The following is a 12,439-nucleotide window of genomic DNA, read 5'->3' on the forward strand; positions in this document are numbered from 1 at the left end:
AACCGTTTTTCGGTTGGGCCCCGAAATTGGGTTTCGACTTGAAAAATATGGATTGGAGTCGCCACCGACCACTTTAAAACGAATTTAGGTGGGTCGGACACCATCTTACCTGATCTGCGTTGTACCAGAAACGTGTCGGGTTCGGGAGTCGGTTACGGCCAAGGAAGGATTAGCACTCTTGAACCGCCCTTTCGGTACCAATTAATTTACCAGTTGTCTTAATTGCGAAAAATTTAAAATTAAATTTAAAACCCGATTCGAAGTACTTACCTTTGATCGAATGAAATTTCTCTAAAAAATCAAAAATGTTAGACAAAAAATAATAAATTAATGTTAAATAAATAAAAATAAAAATAATAAAAACATAAATAATAATAATAATAAATAAAAAAATGAAATCACAGAAAAAAAATATAAATACGTATATAAAAATAAATTAAAGAGAAACAAAAGAAATAAAATACAAAATAAAAATATATAAGAAGGGTAAATAAAAATAATAATAAATAAAGAGTACAAATGAAATGGTGGCTGGCCATTTTGGTCCTGTTAGTCAATGTTTTAACGTTGAATTAGCACACAAGATTAGGATAATGTTTACAGCAGCCGCTAATGTAGCCTCTGATCTTGCATATTGACTGAAGTCCAACTCACGAATTTTCTCAAAAAAAATAAAATAAATAAAAAGTTAAAACAAAGATAATAATAAAAAAAATCGGGGACTAAATAATAAATAAATAAATAAATAAAAAGGGATTAAAATGTGAACATGTTAAATTTGGAATCCACATTGAAATGCAAATTAAACTCAATGACGAAATTATAAATATTACAAAACTTGAGTACTGCAGAGGAGGTTTACCCATAATATTTGAAGGATCAATGGGAGAGTTTACCCAAAGTTCAAAATCACTTGGGCATTTGCTTAATATCACGCAACAAAAAGCAAAAACAATGGCTTTTCTATTTATTTGCTTCGATGGCTTCTGCTTTCTCCCAACTCTTCCTTCATCGCTCAAGTAGTGGCCAACACGGCCGATCCTCCGATGAGCCGAAGCAAGCCACGCCTCGGCCACCCTATATGGGTGGGCATCCGACTCCAATCGCAACTCCGTTCGCAGCCATCGTCGTTGGAGCGGGTTATCAACAAACCCGCGAGCTTTGGGCTAGCAAATCTGGCCCTTCCGCCACCATGTTCGGCTATTCATGGATGTGGTAAGGCATATCTTCTCCGGGGAAGCACGACTGGCTTGGGTCGCGGATGGGCAACGCCGATTGACCGTGAAACCTTCCCCAGTCGGTTCTGATTTGGGTTTTACCGTCGTTTTCGTGTGGTGGCCTTCCGTTTAGGGCTCCGGCAAGGCCGAGAGTGTCTAGGGGCCACTGTCTTTTCCTTCTGATTCCCTTTTGTTTTTTAGTGTTTCCCCTCCGTTTTTTCAACCCGAAATCACCTTGCGTATTCGTGTGATTTTTGCCCAATCCCCCTTTTGAGTGTTCTAGTTACATGGAATTTATAGCCTAGGATTTTAGAGTTTGATCCCTATTAGAATTCTAACTCGGTTGTTTGTTGGTTTGTTATCTCCATGAAATCCTTACGCCGGAGAAATCGGAGTGGTTGAAGATGGGATATGCATCCGTGAAATCCGGGCTTGGGAAGTTCCATGCGGCGCTGCTTGTTAGGGTTCCTGGAAACCTTGATCTGAGTTGGTTTGTTGGGCATGTGGTGCCTGTTAGGCCTCGTGATTTTTTGTAGGGGCTGCAAATGTAACAAAAACAATAAATAAATAAATAAATAATATAACACATATATATATATATATATATATAATATGTTTTATATTAAATATTATAATGGGACAAAATTTGGTGTCTACAGCTGCCCCTCTTTGCTCATTATCGTGTAACGAAAATAGAGCAAAGATTAAAAGACACAAATTTCAGTCATATCGAATATCCTCTGTCCTAGAGTTGAAATCCGATATGGAAATTGGTTTGTCAATATGAATCACGAGATGACCCCCTTGTCGTGAGGTTGAGTCAAAACTGGAAAATTCTGAGCCTGAATCATTCGTCGTAAAAGTTGAAAACGAGTTAGAGATGGATGTTGCTTGTGTACACGATTCCCTTCATCGTGAAGTTGAAATCGCGGGTGACCCCTTCGTCGTGAAGTTGAGCCTGGAATTGGATATCCTTCGTCGTGAAGTTGAAATCCAGTATGCTGTTTCAAGGCCAATATCCTCCGTCGTGAAGTTGAAATTGGATCCGAAATTGGGAAATTGTTTATTGACAACCAGCGGTCCCTTCGTCGTGAAGTTGAACTTGCGTTGTCTGGAGTCCATTATCCTTCGTTGTGAAGTTGAAATTGGCTCTGAAATTGAGAAGTTGTTTGTTGACAACCAGCGGTCCCTTCGTCGTGAAGTTGAACTTGCGTTGTCTGGAGTCCAATATCCTTCGCTGTGAAGTTGAAATTGGCTCTGAAATTGAGAAGTTCTTAGCCAGCGGCCCCTTCGTTTTGAAGTTGAACTTGTGCTGTCTCGAGTCCAATATCCTTAGCCGTGAAGTTGAAATTGGATCCGAAATTGGGAAATTGTTTATTGACAACCAGCGGTCCCTTCGTCGTGAAGTTGAACTTGCGTTGTCTGGAGTCCAATATCCTTCGTTGTGAAGTTGAAATTGGCTCTAAAATTGGGAAGTTGTTTATTGACAACCAGCGGTCCCTTCGTCGTGAAGTTGAACTTGCGTTGTCTTGAGTGGAACGATATCCTCCGTCGTGGAGTTGAAATCGCGGATGGCCCCTTCGTCGTGAAGTTGAGCCTTGACTTGAATATCCTTCGCCGTGAAGTTGAAATCCAAGTATTGTATGTTACGGGTGGACACGATTCCCTTCGCCGTGAAGTTGAAACCGTGGAGACCTCTTTACTATGAAGTTTGGCTCCGAGTTAGATATCCTCCGTCGTGAAGTTGAAATCTACTCTCGAGCAAATTGTGTTGTTTCAAGAGAAACTTTCAATCTGTCAAGTTGGTCGAAGTGTAGCTTCTTGCTGCTGAGTTAAGCAACCAACATGAATCTTTAAAGGTGATTTTGAATCGAGTATCCTTCGTCTTGAAGTCGAAACTTGACTCTAAAAGCTGCAAAAAATTATGTATGTGGAAAATGATAAATATGATGCTCTAAAATGTATGCATAAGATGCATGTAACATGAATTGGTTATATTTTATCTCCTGAAAAAGGTCTGATAATTTGCATTAGGATGTTGAATCCCCAAATGATGCCCAATATTTGATGTTGAATCTTCAAAGATTCCCCAAATGTTCCTCATTTCTTGCTTCAACATTGATTCTGAGCATGAGTTTTGTGTCAAAGAGTCACATGTCATTTACCAAGATCCACTCTAGAGAGACTGTCTTGTTTGAAAAAATTTTTAATATCAATTACAAGAGTTTTAAAAAATGTTTGATCCAAAGTTTTGAAAATATTGTCACTTTCACGGTTTTACAATTGAGACGAATCATAAAACTAGAGTTCATCGGATATCAAAGAATTAATTATACTGTTAATCCTTCAATGAATTATAGCTATTTGACAAGTGCCAAGATCAAAGCTATTTTTGGGAAGTGGTTAAGTAAGGAAATGATTAAAAAAAAAACTCAGGTCATTATGTTTGGTGAAAGGTTTGACATTTTTGTTCATTTGATGCTTAATGGTTTGATGGGGTAGCTTGTATGCTCCTCTACTGGAAGTGTTCTCCGACTCCCAGCTTTCATGGTCACATTTGGATTGTGCGATGCCTTATCAAGAAATTTGTGTGATCGTCTCAGTTGCACAATTTTTATATTCGAGCCGCCTTTTCAGGTTTTCAACTCGAATCCTCCTTTAGTTTCAAGACGTTATTCAGGATTTACGTCTTGAACCCCTCTTTATTTTTTTCTCTACCATGCATTAATTATATTGTTTTTTTGCAAACAAAGATTAATCCTGATGGGCGGGATGAAATTTGAAGATATGATCTTCGAGTGAAGTGATTCAGTGATTCGGGAATGTTTGTGCTTGATCAATCTCATAGTTTGAAGCTTGATGTGCCATTTGTCTTTAGGGAATCTTTGTATGTGCTTTTTGTCCCTTTTTCTTTTGATTTTTGGTTCTTTTCTTTTTTGTTCTTGATTCTTTTTTTTATTTATTTTTGCTTCTTTGCTTTTTTGTTCTTGATTGGATCTTCGCACTTGCCATTTGGTCCACCTTTTGGTATCTCCTTTGGATTGATGCCTTCAGTCATGTGAGTAGATTTCTCTCACCTTGCCCCAGTATGGAGGGTGATCCTTGGTTAGGGTTGAATCAGAAGAAAAATACTATAGGCTCAAAAGGGGACACAAAGGATATATTTTCTCCTGTTGTGAAGGGATAAAGAAAGAAAACCGTTCATCATTTCATACATGTAAGTCTTCACAGAAGAGGTATCCCCAGGGGGATAGATTTTCAGGATTAATTCTATTCGCATGAAAATAATGTAGTTAATGCATGATATTTCGAATGATTTTTTTTTCTCGAGATGTCTCAATGTTCAGGCTCAATGCCTTGGGTTTAATGGTATTAAAATGTCAATTTTGAGTCTAAAAAGACAATGGTGTGACTTATTTGACTCAAGAGATGTATGGGTGTATCAAAAAGATAAAGGCAATGTTCAAGAATTTCAAAGGGAGGTAATGTCAAAATTTGGTTTTTGGTAATGACCATGGGTTATTTTGGGTAAAGAATCGAGGTATTTTATCTTGGGGTTTGAGACAGGATAAGAAAGGTCTAATCTTGTCATATTACAAAAATCTATAATTCTTGAAGAATTAAAAGGATCCTTAATTCATTTAATATTCGAAGAACTAAAGATTAAGATTTGTTCAATTGCTCCACCTTAGAAAGTAGCATAAATTCAATCCTTTAAAAGACTAAGAAAATATGAAAGATCGAAGACGTGTTCAAACAAAAAGATCCTCTAAGTGCAAATGGTATATGCCATGCCCCCTTATTCGGCAAGCGCCTTACAATTTTTAGAGGAATGTTTGGGGTTTCTTATGTGGTAACAACTAACAGCTTCAACATCGTAGCCCTTAGGATATGGGGATTCTTTTCTTAGATCATCCTGGCAGGCTTTGTCCTACAATCAGCTGATCAGGCTCCCACTGTATTGTTTTCAGTTTTTTCTTTAAGGTTACAATCTTGTCTCCATGTGGTTAAATCCACTTCATCGTATCCTTCATGACTTAATTTCATGAAAATGCTTAAAAATGAAAAGTAGATGCAAAATGCAAAATGCAAAATGCATGAAATGTTCGAGACATTGATCCAAAAACATGTCTGTTATTATGAATAATCCTTATTGGGGACAAAAGTGTTTTATCTTTTAAGAGACAAAAATATCATGACAGCTTTTGACATGTTGACTAGTCTTCTGCCTTCGTCTGTCATCGGTTGAATACCCTGTCGAACCTTTCAGGCTCCTTTGGCCAAAATGTCCAAGTGACAAGCTGTTTGCCCCAAAAAAAGGTCTCGAATGACTGCATCTTCAACTTTCACTCTCTGTCGAGCTTGTTTCTAACGAAAGTGTCATTGAAGTCCTCAATCCGAAGCTTATCGACTTGTTTCTAGAATTCATCTTGTTCTCGTAGTTTTCAAGAGGAATCTCCGGGTCAGTAACTTTTTCCTCGTCTTGCCCCTTCAACCTTTGCCTCTCAAAAATTTGACTTTAGTGTGCTCGGTGTAAATTCTGGTCCATTCGGAGTCCTTTACAATGTAGCAAAGTGACATATTCTTCGATTGCGGGTACCATGCCTTCTGGATTGAATGTGACACATTATCGCCCTGTAGACTGTCCTCTGTATTTTCATCTCTTGTATTACAACCCCTTTGTCCATTAATGCAGATTATTCATGTTTAACAAACACTTTTTTTTGGTGGATCAACACCTCTTTTAAATGATGCATATGATGTAAATAAAAATAAAAGAGAAAAAATGAAAAGAGTTAGTAAGGTAAATCAAAATAATAAAATAAAAAATCCTACCCCACATGATATCTACACGAACATGCTTAGTATTCCTACTCGAACATGATCTCTATCCCGCATGCTAATTTAAAACAAATCCTAACCGCATATTTGTCTAGTTCGCATGCTTTGAACAGAAAGTAAAGCATGAAATAATTTTGGCATCCTAGGGTTTGAAATAAGGTTTTGGGGTAGGCTCTATTTCTCCATAGTCTCCCGGTTTAGGTTCTAAAAAACGGTACCCGAGTTCTCCTTGCTGGTACCCCCTTGGGCTTGCCAGACCCTTAGTCCTAAACCCATCACAGGCTTGTGTGGACTAAGTTAAACTCGAGAGGAAACATTCCCTTATGCCCATACGGAGAATAAATTCACACGAAGACATAAGGTATATGAATCCCGAAGGTTACTTGCTAGGCCCATACGGAGAATAAATTCACACGAAGGCGTCGCTTTCACCCCCACTTAAATAGGGTTCGGAGCTCGGGTATAGAGCCTTTAGATGAAAAATATTTAAGGGCTTAAATCATTAAAAAACGGTCAGTATAACTATTTACTCGAAAATATAATCAAAGATAAATAATTGGAATCGAATAAATAAATTTAAATTTAAATTTAAAATTTTCGCATAAAAAGGACAACCGAAAATTAATTTTGGCCTGACTCACTTACCTGTCCCCAGCAGAGTCGCCAAGCTGTCGTAACCGTTTTTCGGTTGGGCCCCGAAATTGGGCTTCGACTTGAAAAATATGGATTGGAGTCGCCACCGACCACTTTAAAACGAATTTAGGTGGGTCGGACACCATCTTACCTGATCTGCGTTGTTCCAGAAACGTGTCGGGTTCGGGAGTCGGTTACGGCCAATGAAGGATTAGCACTCTTGAACCGCCCTTTCGGTATCAATTAATTTACCAGTTGTCTTAATTGCGAAAAATTTAAAATTAAATTTAAAACCCGATTCGAAGTACTTACCTTTGATCGAATGAAATTTCTCTAAAAAATCAAAAATGTTAGACAAAAAATAATAAATTAATGTTAAATAATAATAATAATAATAATAATAATAACATAAATAATAATAATAATAAAAAAAAATGAAATCACAAAAAAAATATAAATACGTATATAAAAATAAATTAAAGAGAAACAAAAGAAATAAAATACAAAATAAAAATATATAAGAAGGGTAAATAAAAATAATAATAAATAAAGAGTACAAATGAAATGGTGGCTGGCCATTTTGGTCCTGTTAGTCAATGTTTTAGCGTTGAATTAGCACACAAGATTAAGATAATGTTTACAGCAGCCGCTAATGTAGCCTCTGATCTTGCATATTGACTGAAGTCCAACTCACGAATTTTCTCAAAAAAATAAAATAAATAAAAAGTTAAAACAAAGATAATAATAAAAAAATCGGGGACTAAATAATAAATAAATAAATAAAAAGGGATTAAAATGTGAACATGTTAAATTTGGAATCCACATTGAAATGCAAATTAAACTCAATGACGAAATTATAAATATTACAAAACTTGAGTACTGCAGAGGAGGTTTACCCATAATATTTGAAGGATCAATGGGAGAGTTTACCCAAAGTTCAAAATCACTTGGGCATTTGCTTAATATCACGCAACAAAAAGCCAAAACAATGGCTTTTCTATTTATTTGCTTCGATGGCTTCTGCTTTCTCCCAACTCTTCCTTCCTCGCTCAAGTAGTGGCCAACACGGCCGATCCTCCGATGAGCCGAAGCAAGCCACGCCTCGGCCACCCTATATGGGTGGGCATCCGACTCCAATCGCAACTCCGTTCGCAGCCATCGCCGTTGGAGCGGGTTATCAACAAACCCGCGAGCTTTGGGCTAGCAAACCCGGCCCTTCCGCCACCATGTTCGGCTATTCATGGCTGTGGTAAGGCATATCTTCTCCGGGGAAGCACAACTGGCTTGGGTCGTGGATGGGCAACGTCGGTTGACCGTGAAACCTTCCCCAGTCGGTTCTGATTTGGGTTTTGCCGCCGTTTTCGTGTGGTGGCCTTTCGTTTAGGGCTTCGGCAAGGCCGAGAGTGTCTAGGGGCCACTGTCTTTTCCTTCTGATTCCCTTTTGTTTTTTAGTGTTTCCCCTCCGTTTTTTCAACCCGAAATCACCTTGCGTATTCGTGTGATTTTTGCCCAATCCCCCTTTTGAGTGTTCTAGTTACATGGAATTTATAGCCTAGGATTTTAGAGTTTGATCCCTATTAGAATTCTAACTCGGTTGTTTGTTGGTTTGTTATCTCCATGAAATCCTTACGCCGGAGAAATCGGAGTGGTTGAAGATGGGATATGCATCCGTGAAATCCGGGCTTGGGAAGTTTCGTGCGGCGCTGCTTGTTAGGGTTCCTGAAAACCTTGATCTGAGTTGGTTTGTTGGGCATGTGGTGCCTGTTGGGCCTCGTGTTTTTTTGTAGGGCCTGTAAATGTAACAAAAACAATAAATAAATAAATAATATAACACATAATATATATATATAATATATTTTATATTAAATATTATAATGGGACAAAATTTGGTGTCTACACATACCATGAGAAAACAATAAGTCTGCAATGTCGTAATTATAGTAAAATAATATTTAGGTGATGGGTAGAATTTATGTGTGAAGGGAACTGTTTTATTTGTTTTACGTTATGCAAGGGACTTGTTTATAAGAGATTTGATCTGTAAAACATGCGAACAAAAATAAAATAAAATATTCATTTTGTATAATTATATATGTAATATGTTTCTCCAATTATTATAATATAGTGAAACGCATAGGTTGGAATAGTAAAGTGGCGGCATAAATATTTTTTTAAGATATGTACATATATGTTAATGATATAAAATTTTTGAACGAGATAAACATAATTAAAATATTAAAGTGGACATCGTCAATAAAATAAATTATAATTGAAGAAAACTCATATTTTAGGTGGACACAATAAATTTTCAAGGTGAACATCATCAATAAAATATATAATTAATCGAAAAAAAATTAAATTTCAGGATGACACGTGAACACCTAGTCCCTTAATGCATCCGCCGCTGAGTAGGAAGCTGAAATGCATGGGTTGTTATCATTGATATGGAGATTTACAGCGATATTATGATGGGATTTTGCCTTTTTTCCAGAAACTACGTAAAATAAGAAGAAAACGACTTGTAATGGTTACAAGATTGTTAGAATAAGATGATGAGTGCTCCCACTGTTCAACTTTCACATCTAGTTTAAGTTGTAATATTATGTTAAAATTTTGGGTAAACCACGGATTCGATATCTAACGTTTAATTTTTATTTCATTTTAGTACCACACTATTAAAAACTTAACGGACAAACTGAAGTGGCATAGCTTCGGTGGATGGACGATCAATCCGAACGATGGACCACGAGAGAATGACGAGTCGACCAACATTGTCTAGTTTCAGGACCATCAGATGGTGGATCATGAAGATCGGAGGATGAGCAAATTGAAAAGTTCATCGTCGATTTGAGGAGATTGAGGTGCTAAAATGAAACAAAGACTAAATTTTAGGTACTAAAATAGACTAAAGCTTATAGTTTAAATATTAAATGTATAGTTTACCCTAAAATTTTCAAATATGGTATTGCGACGTTGTAAAGAAATGTTGTGTGGCCTAATTCCTTTTCTAAATTCATGATCAATAACGAAATGCCGGGTGAAAATGTCCAACACAGCTGCATCCCATGACTCGGATGTTGTTTTTGTATGATGTGTTTGGTGTTTTTCGGTTAGCGTTCATTATGACTGCTTATATAACCCATCGAGCACTTGTAATCTTCTATGCGCAAAACTTTATATCTAATAAAACTGTTTCTTAGGTCCCTCTATTATATAGATTGATTCAAATAAATCCTTTTATTATTTAACAGATCAATTTAATCTCTATACAATTAACAATAAATTATTAGCTCCACTAAACAGTAAATGGCTTATTTTTAATAGTAAATATTATCTCTATTTTTTATATCAATTCTATTAAAATTGAGTTCAGAGTTTAGGATTTAGGGTTTTTATAGTTCCCTGATTTATTGAAAAACAAAAATATTCAGGTGTAGTATAAAAATAATTTGTGAAATTTTATAATTATTTGAACCGGGAAAAAGGTTAACGGGCATAATCAGATCAGGCCCAATCGGATTGTAGACAACTGGGCCGTAACCCAGCCTGTTATATAGTGGTACAAAATGGTCATCGTCTTTGTTAAACCCTAATTTGATAGATTGCCGTCTCATCTGAGTTGTGGAATTCTTTCCCCTTATAAATAAGAGAGGCAAAGAAGAAGAAGATAATAGAATGATAAGAGGAGGAGGAAAGGAAGATGAAATTTCTGGTAATCATAAGAATGGCGTCTTTGGGAAGAACGATGATACGCCATAAACTCTTCCCAAGGCCTCCAGTTCCGATGATTTCCAGAAGCTCTTCCCTTTCCTTACAATTCATCTCTCTTGCTTAGATTCATATATACGGAAGAAGGTATTAGATTCTGGTTTCTTTTGATTAGTTCTGGCTTATGTTGTTATTGTTTGATTAGCTGATTTTCATCTCAGATTTGTTTTACTAGAATATAAGGAAAACAGTCATCTTGAAGGGGAGTGTTGATCTACGTCCATGAATATATTGATTTTCATACTCAAACTAAATTGATGAAATTTGTTAGCGTTAAAAACTAAATACATAAATACACAGAGTCAAATTGATAGCATTTGCAAATGAAATTAAATTTGTTGAATTATTTAGAATTAGGACTAACTTGATAGAATTTATAAGTACTAAATACAGAATTATACTAATTGAAACCTTTGGGTTGTTGAAGGGCTTTTAACGAGCCCGCCTTTCTTTTAAAAAAATTAATGGTCAGCGATTAAATCGAAGATAAAGTGTAACATTAGTGACTAATTTTGCAAGATTTTTAATTTTGTAACCAAAACAGAATACCCTAACGGTTTGGTGACTAATGGGTTAGTTTACCCTTTTTATTATCATTGAGCTATTACTTTTTTTGGATGATATTATTGACCTATTACTTTTTAAAATTTCGTGTTAAGTCCCTAACATAAAATTTTACACACATGTAAGCTGGCTTCTTCATTTGCAATAAGAGAATCACATACTATTAGGAAACCTTTTTTCCCCCTCAAAAGTGACCATAGATTATTGGGTTTAAGGGTGGACAAAAAGATGTCAACTTCATACTTTATAAACATGGTGATTAGTAGGTTTTATAACTAAGCACAAAAAGATGTCACTTAATGCTCCTTTTCAAGCTAATAGTCCGTAGGAAACTTTCTCCTCACACATTCTCTCTTGTGCCTTGCTTGCCTGCAACATCCATAGCAAAATCTCACTCAGTTTAACGGTAGCATCCGAATGCACATAAAAGGAGTGTAAAATACAAACCTGTTTTTGCCAATTGGTGAAACTTGTAACTAAACCAAGCAGAAGTAATTGTAAAGAAGATCCTGTCAATATTCCAATCCAAAGTCCCTTTCCTCTCAAATGCAGACCAAAACACGACAGAACTGAAACTGGGATTCCAGCAAGGTAGTATGCCCCAAGGTTCACATACGCTCCGATGTACTGCCACCCGGTTCCTCTTGCAAAGCCTGTCACATGCAAGAATCTCGAGTTATACATTGTCGAAAACCATGAAGAGTCCTTGATCACATGAACCGATCAAATTGGAGACTCACCTGTAATAACTGCTAGTAAACTGTCCACAATGACAGATAAAGAAATGAACGGAATCATTTGCCGAACATAGTCGATGACCTCCAGCTTGTTGCTGTATAGATATCCGAAAACATAGCGGCAGCTGAACAGAGTAATGCTCACTATCATTGCCTCTCCAATCTATGGTTACGAACCGTCAAAAACACTTGTTTCCAAAGAAGAAAATTCATTTCATTAAGAACAATGTTAACCTTCTTGTTGGTGAACGTCTTCGCACTTCTCGCAAACTCCATTGACAGAATTCTGCCCAAGACTGCTGGTATTCATCTTCAACTCAAAAGATACTTCAAGAAAAACACACAAGCAAGAAAGACTCGAGACAGAGAAGTTAGAAACCCTAAGATAACATCGAAAGATTAGAATTCTCCAAGAACTATAGCGATTGATACCATATTAAGAAACACAAAGACAATGATATTGGCAAGATTTTAATGATCAGAAGAAGCTGACTTTATTGAAGAAATGTACACGCTTTATATACAAGGACTACGTAGGTTAACCAAGTTTGTTAAACTGATAACAAAGATAACAACCCTCCTTACTGTTTAACTGCTCAGGTACAACTAGAGTTCATTTACTATGCTCAATAGTAGACAACTTTCCTCGTCATTGTTTATTATTTGATGTAACTTGGT

The 12,439-nt window shown here is 36.5% G+C and overlaps 1 protein-coding gene across 1 annotated transcript; it reads right to left on the minus strand.

Annotated features, from left to right (window-relative positions):
- Positions 1–11,330: 11,330 nt before the first annotated feature.
- On the minus strand, positions 11,331–11,912 carry LOC120120946 (protein DETOXIFICATION 8-like). The gene is made up of 3 exons (XM_039140430.1): positions 11,762–11,912; positions 11,472–11,674; positions 11,331–11,393 (listed from the first exon to the last, which is right to left on the minus strand). Exons 1-3 carry the CDS (start codon positions 11,910–11,912, stop codon positions 11,334–11,336), a joined length of 414 nt encoding a protein of 137 aa, XP_038996361.1. The 3' UTR covers positions 11,331–11,333.
- Between the last annotated feature and the right edge of the window lie 527 nt (positions 11,913–12,439).

Source organism: Hibiscus syriacus, unplaced genomic scaffold (genome assembly GCF_006381635.1).
Source record: "Hibiscus syriacus cultivar Baekdansim isolate YM2019G1 unplaced genomic scaffold, ASM638163v2 tig00110356_pilon, whole genome shotgun sequence".
In the NCBI taxonomy this organism is placed as follows: Eukaryota; Viridiplantae; Streptophyta; class Magnoliopsida; order Malvales; family Malvaceae; genus Hibiscus; species Hibiscus syriacus.